The sequence below is a fragment of the Vanacampus margaritifer genome, chromosome 10 (genome assembly GCF_051991255.1).
Source record: "Vanacampus margaritifer isolate UIUO_Vmar chromosome 10, RoL_Vmar_1.0, whole genome shotgun sequence".
NCBI classification, from domain to species: domain Eukaryota; kingdom Metazoa; phylum Chordata; class Actinopteri; order Syngnathiformes; family Syngnathidae; genus Vanacampus; species Vanacampus margaritifer.
Genome location: NC_135441.1, coordinates 16,930,302 through 16,943,630, shown reverse-complemented (window position 1 = coordinate 16,943,630; position 13,329 = coordinate 16,930,302). Strand labels below are relative to the sequence as shown.

Genomic DNA, 13,329 nt, shown 5'->3' with positions numbered 1-13,329 from the left:
CTCCTTCAATGTTGCCGGTGGCCTCCTGGCAACCACTCCTGACCAGTTTTCTTTTTGTTTTTGGTTTATATACATTAATCTTGTTCTATAGTTTATACACTGCTCAAAAAAATTCAAGGAACAAAGTGTTTCCTGAATTGTTTAGAGTTTTTTGAGCAGTATATATTTTTTCTTTTTTAAGACAATAAGGTAAAAACAAACCTTGTCTTAATAAAAGTAATGATTCTTCTTTTTTACTCTTTTAATAAATTTTCGGGGAATTTCCACTTCTGTTGTGACATTTTTTTCCCCACTTGATGATGAGTGCCTACAGTCATTTTAATAACTTTATGTATTGTTTGTACTCTTTTGCTGACCAATATATTTGGACGAGATCCCTCTGGTGCTGTGGAAGCTCTTTGCAGACCATGACTTGTGATGACAAAATTGTCAGGAAATGCCCACTAACATAATAACACATTCTTATTCACTTGTTCAATGTGTTTTTTTCTTGTTACAAATTGTGGTTTCCAAGTTTAAAACAAACAAACCAAAATCTAAAAAAAATTAAATAAATCCTGGCTGATGGGGACTCGTGCATGCCTTAAGTCATGTGCCTGCACGCATGTGTTGTCTCTGTGTGCTCAAATGTCTTTAGGCAAATCCTGTTTGCAGTGACTGGTCCACATAAAACCATAAATAGTCACAAAAGGGCCTGACTCTGACTTATCGGAGGTCAATCAAGCCCCCGAGAGATGCACAAACACTTTGAATGAGAAGTCACGGGATGCCACGAGAATCACAAACATGATGAAAAGAATTGAAAATGATTTATACACAACAGGTGTTTCAGGCTTGACTGTCTAGCAATAGACGAATGCATCCTATCATGACTTTTTTAGTTCTTTCTCACTGCTTCAGGTGGAAAGTGTTCAATTTATTTGTTTATTTATTTTTGGGACAGTATGTGTGCGATAAATGTTACTTTTGACCCCGTAGAGCACCATACTGTGTAGTATCTTACATACCATTACACATATCTGTCACCACTGAATAGCATTTGATGCTAACTAATGTATCTTTGAATTATTTTTTTCAACCCAGTAGTCTTACTTGTCCATTATATGTTACACATGCAAAGCTCTCACAATCACATTCATATTAAATTGGTAACAACCAATCATGACTCACCTGTTAGCTGATCGTTTAGGCACTGTGACGTCATTTTCAGTCGACAGCAAGTGACAAAAATGTCTGCCCATTGAGATACAGTGTTCCCTCGCTATAACACAGTTCCAGTACCATCTCAGTGGGCTAGTGTTAGAGTGTCTGCCCTGACTGGGGGGGGGTTCAATCCCTGGCTGGGTCATACCAAAGAAGATTATAAAAATGGGACCCATTGCTGCCCTGCTCGACACTCAGCATTAAAGGGTTGGATTTGGGGGGTTAGATCACCAAATAATTCCAGAGTGTGACCTTTGCTGCTGCTCACCGCTCCCTCAGGGGATGGGTCGAATGCAGAGAAAGAATTAGTGGTACTTTAATTTCACTTTTCGTCGCCTCGCTGTATCGCGGATTTTTTGTGTGTATGCATTTTTTTTTTAACGGTAATGTACCTATTTTATAAAATGTATGAAGGTTTGAACATTGAGACCGTTTAAACGAGAGAAATGTGAGAACATGTAAATGCCTCGATGAGACGTGTATAAACTGTGTGGTGAGGGCTTTTAGAGCCTTAAAACAATTCTAATAAATGTAAAACATAAAGCTAACTACTTCGCGGATTTCATATTTCACTTATTGCGGGTATTTTTTGGAACCTAACCCCAGTGGAAAACGAGGGAACACTGTAGATAGAAACGGGTGGATTTTGCTGCTTAACTCATATTCCTCAAACACAATATTAATCCGTGTTTAGACTAGTGGGGCTGCATATAACATATTATTGTTAAGAATATTTTTGACTTGCCTTCCCCTTTAAATTTACTACATGTAAAAATTAGTTAAATTAACATATTCTATTGAAGTATTTCCTCAGTTGCTTTGATACATTTATCAGATCAAAAATATGTTTTTTTTATTTAAAGGCATTTTATTTTGGGTAGCAGCCCCTGCATATGCTCTATTTCAACATTTCTTATTGATGTCTTTGTCTGCCTTGTATTTTTCTCCCTCCATCAAGACAGTCCCCCAATGATGGGCTGAGGAAATGAATGGTGGGTCTATTTTTAGAGGCAGGGAAGGAGAGCAAACCAAAAGTAAGCAAGGGAGAGGAGAGGGAGAGCATGTCTGGGGAGGGAAAGCAGGGGGAGGGGGCGTGCAGAAGATAAATCTGCATTCTGCCTCTGCCTCTGGTCAGAGACAGCAGCAGCCACAGAGCACGCTCAAGGAGAAACGCCATCAGCCAGCATCTCACCTGATAAACAAACACTCGGCTATAGAGGGAAGGCGCCACATTGACATTTGAGCTCGCCGCTTTACAAAAGGGAAGATCAGCCAAGAGCCCCTGCGAGCAGGTGAGTGTCAAAACAACTGCAGAAATTCACTTGCATAAGCATTATTACTTGTCATGCATGAAGAGAACATACATAGTGTATTGTATGATTGGAAAGAGAGCTTCACTGGTACCACTTTGAGTCATGTTCAACTGTAGGTGCGTTCTAAATTTAGCACTTTGCTACACCTTGGAGGAGACTGGGAGAGGCTGGCATCCTGGTTTGGCTTGCTCTATTTTTGGATTGAGGTGGAGACTAAAATATAATGTGGGTTACGCTGGGTTACGATGGGAATGCATAGAGTCAAATCATTTGGATTTATTTACACATTTTCATTTGTTTACATGGGATCTGATGTGATATGTGGTATTCAAGAATCAAACCATTCATGTGACTGAAATGGTATAGATGTGCTTGTTTTAAAAACACCAGCCAATGAAGAGTTATGTCAAAATTGTGTTTGTGGTGGAGTCTCGGTCAAACATGTCTCTGCTACATACTCACTTGCAACAACGTTAGCTGAGATTTTTCCAACATTTAATAATTGCATAATTAACTACAGAAAAAGCTCACAGCACACAACCAAATAATAATGTCACATGTGTACTACAATCAGAAAAAATTATGGTTACTGGCATAGTAAAGATGTGTTATTTGTAATACACAAAGATTAATTACATGAAATTGCAGAATTTCCTGTGCCCTTTTTGTTTATTTTTGTGGATGTAATGGTAAAACTACACTGCATCAGACAGAAAGATGTTTGTAATATTTGTGTTGCCTTTTATACGGACAGTATACACATGAGGGAAGATTATTATTAAGATGGTCTAAAGGTCAGGCCACAACATTAGAGAGCTTCAGCGAAGTGAATTCAAAACAAACAGATCCCAGCTGATGTTTATGTTCACTACTGCTGCATGTGTATTGGTTTTGGCAATAAACATTGCACCTTCCCCTCCCTGCGCTCTCCCTCAGCTATGCGGCCACGATCCAAACTGCTCTCCAAGGAAGGATTGCTACTGCCCACAATCAGCGAGGGCACCGAGGAGACACTGAGGGATTTGAATGAGGCAAACACGCAATGTGTCGCAGACCAAATCTCCTCTGATGACTACCTCCTCTCCATCTGCCACCTGGCGCACCCCACATTCCCCGCTGGTGAGGTTTCACCCTGTGCACAACAGTTGGACGGAGTGCACCAGAGGATGCGGGCGTCACGTTTCACTGAGACTAAATCCTTGACATTCAAGCAGAGACAAAAAGGTGTGCAGCAGGTAGATTGCAATGAAGTTTTAGGCAGCTCGGACCCCCTGGAGTATCTTTACGGGCATCACAACAACCTTTCGACCTGTCAGTCAAGATCCAGGGCATACCCACAGGATGGAAGGCAACACGAGAGTGAGTGGGAGAGGCCAACTCGCTCAAGAGCTCACAGCATCCCCCACGCTGCAAGTCCTGGTCTCCCACGGCAACGCACGTGCAGCTGCCCAGAGATAGACACCAACACTGGCATGACCGTTCCGAGCGTCTCCACAAAACACAACCGACCCACGCTGACGGCCGAGAAGGGAAGTGTGTCAGACAGCAAAGCAGACGGGGAGCGTGTGAACCCAAACAAGAGGCACTCGTTGGTCTCACAGTGGATCTCTGACTGCAGGTCAGCTTGGAGGGAGGGACGAATGCGAGCCTGCATGCTCCCCGCCATCACTGAGATATAGAACCTTTGATCAAAAACATTCAGTAGAAACAAACTTGTAAGCTATGTTCCCACCAAGCAGTACACAGTTCCGCTCAGAATGGTACAAGTCAAGATGAAATGGTAAAGCAAGTCCCAATTTAGTGTGGCAAAAATCAAGCAAGTTAAGTCGAATGCCTAGTGAAGTCGTTACGTGCGTTCAGCAAGTCACACAATCTTGCTCTGACACAACATATAATCGCATTAGCCACTTTACGCTCAGTATCGCTACTTGCACGAGATAGTTGTACCAACATAATCACCTTTTTAATGGTTTCAAAACTAGACTCCGTACCATCTATTTTAGTGTCTTCTCAATTAGTTTTGTTTCCGAGTTTCATTAACGTTTGACAATCTAAACTGCAAGTTAGCTAGAATTTAGCTAAATTAATTTAGCTAAGTTAACTTCACAGTTTAGCTAGGGTGACCAGACTTTCAAAATTTGAAAAAATAAATAAATAATAATAATAGTAATAAATCAAATATACAATAAATTCTCACCAGGAACTATTTATATAAATCTTAAATACATCTATCTTGCCTGATTGTTTAAAAGCGTTAAACAAAACAACACACTCACCATGATCTAACCTTTTTTGCTCAATCCTGGCAGTTATCGGAAGCCGGCTGTGTGATTTACCTCGCCCAGTCCCGTAGCTATTGTAACACTGTGAATATGCCGCCGGAAAAGCTCAGCTTGCGTTGGGTCTGACTGGCAGCATTAGGCTAGTAAGACTACCTTTCCCATGATTCTTAGATACGGAAGCAGGAAGTAGTTCTAGTTCCGGTATGACGAAAACTTGTCAGCTAGAAAGCGAATGTGAATGTGAAATAAATGGAAGGAATTTAATAGTTAAAACTCATATGAATCGCTATGACAACTGTATGATAGACATACACATGGAACAAACATTTAGCTTGCTGACTGGATTAAAGAAAACAACAACAACAACGGGACAAAGGGACTGGACCCGTGTAAAAGTGCAACAAAACGTACTGTCTCGGTTAATTTGGGACATCTGGTCACCCTAGCTAAACTACGTGTTAGCTTAAGTTTAGGTAAATTAAGGTATGTTAACTTCACAGCATCTTAACTGTTTACCTGTCTTTAGGTTTTCTACCTCTGCTTCACAATTTTATCCAAAACATAATCTTTAACCAAATGCAAACAATCTTTGGAAAAGGTAGTCATGTTGAAACAATATTGTTTCATGATACAGATTCAGTACATGCTTAATGTGGTGACCTTTGTACATCACAGCATGTTTGCCAGGTTCGCATGTTGTCCATTAAAACACTCAGGTTAACTGACGACTCCAGATAGGTGCCCTGTGATTGGCTGCCAACCAGTGAGGGTGTAACCCACCTCTCGCCCAGTCGGATGAAATTTTCTGAACTGTGCTGCTTGGTGGAAACAGGATGTAATATTGGAATTAGAAGACGTGTACACGTATTTCAGGTATGTATCTACATGATGAAGCTACTTTGTCGTGATTATTAATCTTTAACCCATGAATGCCATAATTTAATATACAACTGTTGTCCTGTTGATCACAAAAAGAAAAAACAACAACAAATCTGCAAAATCGTTTTATACTTTCCACTGTCTTGTGACGTGATAATTCATAAATAAAAGATTGTTTTATACTCTCATTCAAACTGGGTGATGTGTTGTCTGTGTGCTCTGGTTTGGTTTTTCTTGCATTTGCAAACCTATGGAAAATGAACTCTTGTGACAGGCTGTATCAGTGCCAAGAGCTGGTGTTTCTATGGCAACTAGTGTGGGTTCCAGCTCTGGTAAACACGTGTGAAGAAACAAGCTGTGGAGAGGTGGAGGCAAACTGTCAACACTGAACCTACGCATGCATTATGCATGTTGTTTTTGATCCACCAGTAGGCTGTAAATGAGCCATGCAAACATGAGCTGGGAAAAAAAAGAAACCATTTGATTGTATATCAATCCAAAATGATCCTCTAAGTACTCAACTAAAATTGTTTTTTTATCTGAGAAGGTTGAGACCATATTTCAACCACAAATGCATTCTGGGATGTTATATTACTATCACACACTAGGGGGCAGGCTGTCATCGGGGCCTGGAAGAATGGGAGCCTATCCAAGGCTAAACTCTTCAGTAATTTGGGAGCGTCAGGCGAAATACACCACTGGTCTAACAGGTTAGGTGCAAAGGAAAAATATTCACATTTACACCTATGGGCAATTTAGACTATTCAATTTAAACGGAGAAGCGTGATTTGGGTCTTTTCTCTCTGTATTTTTAAATGACCGATCGAAATGAATCGGTTATTCATTGGTGCTGTCAAAGTTAAAGCGTTAATTAATTAATTAATCACAAAAAAATATCACATTAATCATGTATTAATGCAGATTAATCACACTATTAATTTTGACCACAGCGGATGGCTACGTTAAAGGTAGCACAGGTTGTGTTTGAGCAATAAACATAACTGCATGCATTAAAGTAAAGCATTTAATAAACGTTTGCGTATGACATTCAGAATATTTGTTCATGTCAAACTACTGGGGTCAGTCACACTAGACCTATATGGACTAGCGGCCTTCACCCACTACAAGTCCATGAGACATTTGGCATTGAGTCATATGGAAAGACTGGGGGGGGGGAGCTGTTTTATTGGTCATCAGAGTCTGAAATAAGTTTTATTTTTAGAATCAGGTGTATCCGCTTGTGCCAGTACACTTACTGTAAATCGGCAGTCGTTTGATGCAGTAATAAAAGAGCAAGCCCACAATCTGGCAAAAATTAGTGAAGCCCAAAAAAAAAACAAAAAAAATGCAAATGTTGACTTGATGCTTGATGCAAATATTGCAAGCAAATGTAAGCCTTTTTCACTGTTGTCTATTTTAATCTTTTGCTCACCTAAAAATAAAATGATCGTTACAAATAATGCTACCTTCTAAGATCTGTATAAGATCCAAAAATATCTATTTGGAAATCAAAGCTCAAATGTTGTCTTGTCTGGTGTTTGTTTTTTTATGTCAACTCAAAATATATCCGTCTCCAAAAAAATAACGAGATTGGCGTCACTTTGTCAATACTTTTAGAGAGTGCTGGTTATGATAGAATATAAGAATTCAACAACAAAGGGTCACCGAAAAAGGCCACACCTGAGACTCTAAACTTATTGTTAGTGCTAGGGCTGTGCAATTAATCGAAATTCAATTACAATTTCAATTATTACATTCCACAATTACAAAATCGGCATAATCGTTAACAAAAATGAAAGATTATTAATACTAGTTCTGAGTTGTTTAAATTTATATATCTGCACCTTTTTTTATTTTAAAATGACTAATTTAACAAATGTTGCTTGGTCCAAAAGGTCCTTACATAATTATAGTGTTTCAAATAATTGTGTTTGTCTTAATATTTTTAAAAGTTTAAACATTTTTCTTGTTTCGTACCAAAAAATAACTGTTTGATTAATTGTGATTTATTATTACCAAAATAATCGTGATTATAATTTTTTTCCATAATTGAGCAGTCCTACTTAGTACCATGTTTTAAAAAATAAATAAACCAAGGCATGTTTATTCAACTACTTCTTCTGTGGGTAGGGTAAGTATTATGATTATTTGCTTGGTTGAATAAGGAGCGTGTCACAGTGAAGCCATACAATCTGTCTTCGTACATTCAAGCAAATCTTCAGTTTAATAGATATCAAAGCCACAGTATTTCTGTGAATTAACAAATCACTTTTCAAGTGAAGTGCAACCGCAAACGTCTTGTCTGTAAAGGAAAATACTGCTGACGCTATTAGTTCCTGTGGTTTCGTTCCTTGCTGGGGGTCACGATTTTTTGGTTTTATGCTTCTCAGAAATGCCAAACACCTCCTCCGTGTGAGAAAGAGGAAATACAAAGGTCATTTTTAACATTCACCTCATCTACCCACATGTTTCCCAATAAACATGATTGTCAAACAACTCCTTGTATGTGAGGACCACAAAGTCAAGCCTTGTTGGATTCTGTGCCACAGTGGAGCTGACGTTGCTCCCAATAAGAGAGGAACAAGCCATGAAATATTCAAATACATGAAATATTTAGCCAGAATGAGTGCAGTCTGGATGTCAGAAAGGCAGTTCATCCAAGGTGAAAACAGTCACTCTCTGCAAATGGGCATGATTTCAAATATAAGGTTTAATTTAACTCTTTTACTGCCAAAAACGTTAAATGACGTTTAGTAAAAACCTACGGAGGAGCGCCAAAGACGTTAAAAGACGTTCACCAAGTTTTTTGGGGTTTTTTTTGGAAACAGGTGGAGGAAAGCCTTGGCCAGCTGTGCTGAAAGTATCAAGCAGATCTAGTTAGTATAATGCCTATTTTTAGCCCCTAGATGGCAGCGATGACTCTCTTTGGACAAGATTGGGTAGGCGTCAGTAGAAGACGAGAAATTTGTAACTAATGTTTTTTCGCTATGTTGATTAATGTGCATTGTCATTAAGGGAAAAAAAATGGGACAGCAGGTACTAGTTAGCCCCCAAAGTCAACATGAGTAACTCCTGGGTCATTTCTTTAAAAACAAAAAACAAAACAAAAACAAAGCTCACCAGCTATGAAACACTGTGAATTATTAAGAATTAAAACACAATGTGAATGTTAATGATTATTTATTTATTTAAACTTAATATGAAACATATAATCTCTGTTTTGTTTAAACATAAAATACATTGTGAGATTGTGTTCAATAGAAAAACATTTTTTTATGTAACCAAATATTTCAAAAAGGGCAAATAAGTGTTGTAATTTTAATATCATGATACGGCAATATTTTTTTGCTCATGGTTATCAAGCCATTTATTGTCTACCGAATCTAATATCGGCCCATGCATAGAATAGACTCTAAAGTTGAAAAGCTGCTTGACTTGGATCCTCACCAATATTTAATGGGTTTCTCTTCAAGTCGTGTAACCCCCTCAGGGCCATGGAAATCAGTTTGAAAAGTACTCTGCTAACCTCCATAACAAATAAATGGCGATCAAAACAAAATACCTGTCACCCCTGTACGTTAATGCTTATCAAATGCAATGATAATATTAATTATTTGTGGTCTTCAAAGTGCACAGACATCAGTTTGTTTGCTTTTGCTTCATCATCCATTATTTTCTTTTCTGCTACTTCTTGAGTAGACAGGGAAAGAAAATGAGACTTAGAGGGAGACAAAACAAAAGTCCTAAATGGGATTTCCCCTTTATCTTGAAAAGAGACGTGCAAGTGAAACTGTTGTTACGCCATTCCTTTAAATTGAAACAAAACATTTCTACTTATGGCTGTGCCCTGCTTGGGAACAAATGGTACAAATCAAATTTTTAGCATTTATGTGTTGTCGTGTAAATGTAATCTGTCCAAGCCTTCCAGAATCAGTAGTGCTGGCTGCTTTATATCGAGCTATATTAGCATAGGACTGTTTCTTTCACCAATTAGATTTCAAAGAACGCTGGATCTCAGCTTTGATAGAAAAAAATGTTACTGCATCGAATTGAACCGAATCGTTCCACTTCATAATATAATGAGATGCGTAGTAAAATGTTTTTTTATAGGAGGCATATACAGGATATCTTTGAAGGGAATGCCATATTTACAAGATAGATAGATAGATAGATAGATAGATAGATAGATAGATAGATAGATAGATAGATAGATAGATAGATAGATAGATAGATGGATAGATAGATAGATAGAAAGATAGATAGGTAGATAGATAGATGGATGGATGGATGGATAGACAGACAGACAGAGAGAGGATGGATGGATAGACAGACAGACAGACAGACAGATAGATAGATAGATAGATAGATAGATAGATAGATAGATAGATAGATAGATAGATAGATAGATAGATAGATAGATAGATAGATAGATAGATAGATAGATAGATAGATAGATAGATAGATAGATAGATAGATAGAAAAATAGATAGATAGATAGGGATGGATGGATAGATAGATAGATAGATAGATAGATAGATAGATAGATAGATAGATAGATAGATAGATAGATAGATAGATAGATAGATAGGGATGGATAGATAGATAGATAGATAGATAGATAGGGATGGATGGATAGATAGATAGATAGATAGATAGATAGATAGATAGATAGATAGATAGATAGATAGATAGATAGATAGATAGATAGATAGATAGATAGATAGGGATGGATGGATGGATGGATAGATAGATAGATAGATAGATAGATAGATAGATAGATAGATAGATAGATAGATAGATAGATAGGGATGGATGGATAGATAGATAGATAGATAGATAGATAGATAGATAGATAGATAGATAGATAGATAGATAGATAGATAGATAGATAGATAGATAGGGATGGATGGATAGATAGATAGATAGATAGATAGATAGATAGATAGATAGATAGATAGATAGATAGATAGATAGATAGATAGATAGATAGATAGATAGATAGATAGATAGATAGATAGATAGATAGATAGTGGGCGTAATTGGTGTTTTGTTTCCTTGTGGGGTTCGGAAGTTTCACTTTCCATACAGAAAATCCCCCTTGAATAAAGGAAGTCTGTGGTGTGGGCAAGTATAAAAGAAGGCGCACAGCGGCATTTTCATTCAGGCAGAGATTTAAGCTCCTCATTTTTGTCTCAGCATATCCTTGACCCAACAGAGGACCAGCCATGTGCTCCATCAAAGTTCTTTTTCTGCTGGCTGTCGCCATCTACGTGTGCGCAGCTCAACGTAAGTTCTAACTCTTATTTTTCTTGTTCATTATTTCAGATTGCAGCACTTGTACAATCTACTGGCGGTTTATCAGAACTCTTGTGCAGCAGTTTGCAAAAATACTAGGCTATGATGAATCACTAATTTTGCTTTTGTTTTCCTCTCTAGTTAATAAATCACAGAGTTGTCTGTGTAAAGATGACGAGAGGTCTATTGTTTCAAAGTTTGGAATAAAAGACGTCACCATACACCCAAAAAGCGCCTTCTGCAACAAAGTGGAGATAATGTAAGAGTTTATCAAAGTTTGGAATGGGGTATTATGCGCAACAAGGAACGACTTTGCTTTAACTATAAAATACTTAATACTGTATAATTTTTTTCAAATAAGAAAAGGATCCCGAATTGGAGTGTAGCCATAATATTGCAAACAAATGTAAAGTCAAAATATGTATTATGTAAAATGTTTCTCACCTGTACTGTATATTTCCACAGTGTCCGCACAGAAAATGGCTCACATTTCTGCTTAAAGCCGAAAGCAGTGACCCGTGTCCTCGCAAACCTCTCGTGAGTACTTTGGAGAATCATCTGAGCAAACATGAAAAATCAGAGGATGCCAAAATTAGATGTAAAGAGTGACACCGTTGTTGCATTTGTTGAATTGTGTCTATTTGTGTCCTTTGTATTGCACGTTCAGGGGGAGTAAGACCACCTCCAGCTCAGATGCTATTGTGGCCAGTACCAGTTCCAGTCCAAGCAGCAGCAACATTAAAAATGTCTGAAAATCTTCAATCCACAATTTTTTTTTTATAATAATTTAAAAAAAAGATAGAACTGCTGACCTTAAACAAATGTACTGCAAATATGGATTGTTTCGATGCAATTTTTTTTCATCACATGCATGATGCTACTTAAAGAAACATAATACTTATGTATGTACATATATGTACTGTATTTTATAATACATGAATATTCTTTTTGCTCTATAAATTAAATAATGCAATGACTTTTTTTAAGAAAGTTAAACAAAAGCTGTGTTTCGAATCATTCACTCATTCCCTACTCCCTAACTACTACACAGTAGAGATGTTCATATACAGTACAGTAGTACTAGTAGTATTGGATTGTGGGATATATAGTTAGTTCACTCATCAAGGAAATGCACATTTGTTCGTTTTTAACGCTACTCTAGTTAATTACATCTGTTGCAGCAACCACATAGAAATTCAGACATTTTTGCCATTGGCTATCAATCACCAAAACAATGCAACTTGTCTACCTCCAACAAGGGCATGTCCAGAGGTGTGCGACATCACGTGAAGCCTGGCTATTTTGGGGATATCATATATTTTCAAACATTACAAAAGCACGAACTCACAATATAGGGTGCTAATTAGTGGATAGGGACTGGAATTACTCTAAATACATTAAAAGAAGAACTTCTTCTTTTTTTTCTCCTGAGAGAAGAACTTTTGTCTTTGCAACAGTATTACCTGGTGGTTCAAGGCTGACAAAGCAAAAAAAAAAAAAACATTTAAAAAACTTAAAAATTGGGTTTATTGCTTGTTTTACTTCTTTTGTTGGCTTTAATTAATTTGTCAAAGCATAAACATTAAGGGGCCAAGTCAAATGCACAAGAAATTCAAAACAGATCAGATGACAACTCATTAGATTTATTTATGAAATTATAATGCGTTACTAACAACACTCTTACCTTAAAACCCCGTGCTACGAAGCTAGGCTAGGCTATTAAAAAAAAAAGGTGATGTTTTTTTGCTAGGCTAAAAGTTTACGATTGCCACTTCCTAGTGTTGCGTTCACTGTCAATGCGTCACAGGCTGTGTACCCTATGACCTCGTCGGGCATGGCCAAAAGTCATGGACGAGCAAACTAACTACTGTACTGTTTGTTCTCTCGCTCGGTCTAGCGTGACAGTGAGCCAGGTCCACATGAGAGGCTACTAGTAGGTTAGAGTAAGTGAATGGTGAGTATAATTGTGCACGCTTTACTAGGCTCACAAAGTATTCGAAGTGAATAGTTGTGTGGTTATAGCTCTTAGGATATCGCATTTAATAATGTTTTGAGCAATGTCACTGTCAGCTGACATGTTACGTGTCAGTAACCGGTCTAGATAGACACTGGCATATATATTTTAATTATAGCACCTCAGTGCACCTGAGAAAATAAAAAGGCATTGATGAAAACCATGTATACTGTATATCCAGGAGAAATAAAACCCTGGGTAAAAGTATTTTATATTGATTGAATATTATGTAAATAAAAAAAAAATCCTACTTTATGTAGAAAAAATATCCTACTTTATGTTCATGTTAACTATTTCTTACGTAACTATAGTTTTTGAAATTGAGGTGGCTTTTCATAATGGC

General features: G+C 37.5%; 2 protein-coding genes and 1 long non-coding RNA gene across 3 annotated transcripts in view; 2 read left to right on the top strand and 1 right to left on the bottom strand.

Moving 5' to 3' along the window:
- Positions 1-12,703, bottom strand: part of LOC144059290 (uncharacterized) — a 28,067-nt gene extending 15,364 nt beyond the window's left edge. The window contains exons 1-2 of the long non-coding RNA XR_013295620.1: positions 12,657-12,703; positions 11,417-11,530 (exon numbers count right to left, since the gene is read on the bottom strand). This is a non-coding gene — a long non-coding RNA (uncharacterized LOC144059290). The remainder of the gene's footprint in view (positions 1-11,416; positions 11,531-12,656) is intronic.
- On the top strand, positions 2,330-5,859 carry LOC144059179 (uncharacterized). Its single transcript, XM_077578106.1, has 2 exons — positions 2,330-2,495; positions 3,453-5,859. Exon 2 carries the CDS (start codon positions 3,455-3,457, stop codon positions 4,193-4,195), a length of 741 nt encoding a protein of 246 aa, XP_077434232.1. The 5' UTR covers positions 2,330-2,495; positions 3,453-3,454; the 3' UTR covers positions 4,196-5,859.
- Positions 10,848-11,734, top strand: LOC144059288 (uncharacterized). The gene is made up of 4 exons (XM_077578268.1): positions 10,848-10,963; positions 11,114-11,231; positions 11,438-11,509; positions 11,640-11,734. The coding sequence occupies exons 1-4, from the start codon at positions 10,903-10,905 to the stop codon at positions 11,722-11,724; spliced, it is 336 nt and encodes a 111-aa protein (XP_077434394.1). The 5' UTR covers positions 10,848-10,902; the 3' UTR covers positions 11,725-11,734.
- Positions 12,704-13,329: the final 626 nt, after the last annotated feature.

Excerpts from the sequence above, each read along its gene's own strand:
- LOC144059179 (XM_077578106.1), top strand. The coding sequence starts at position 3,455 with ATGCGGCCACGATCCAAACTGCTCTCCAAGGAAGGATTGCTACTGCCC.
- LOC144059288 (XM_077578268.1), top strand. The coding sequence starts at position 10,903 with ATGTGCTCCATCAAAGTTCTTTTTCTGCTGGCTGTCGCCATCTACGTG. Across the intron at positions 10,964-11,113 it reads CTACGTGTGCGCAGCTCAAC|TTAATAAATCACAGAGTTGT; the intron begins GTAAGTTCTAAC and ends TTTCCTCTCTAG. Across the intron at positions 11,232-11,437 it reads TGCAACAAAGTGGAGATAAT|TGTCCGCACAGAAAATGGCT; the intron begins GTAAGAGTTTAT and ends ATATTTCCACAG.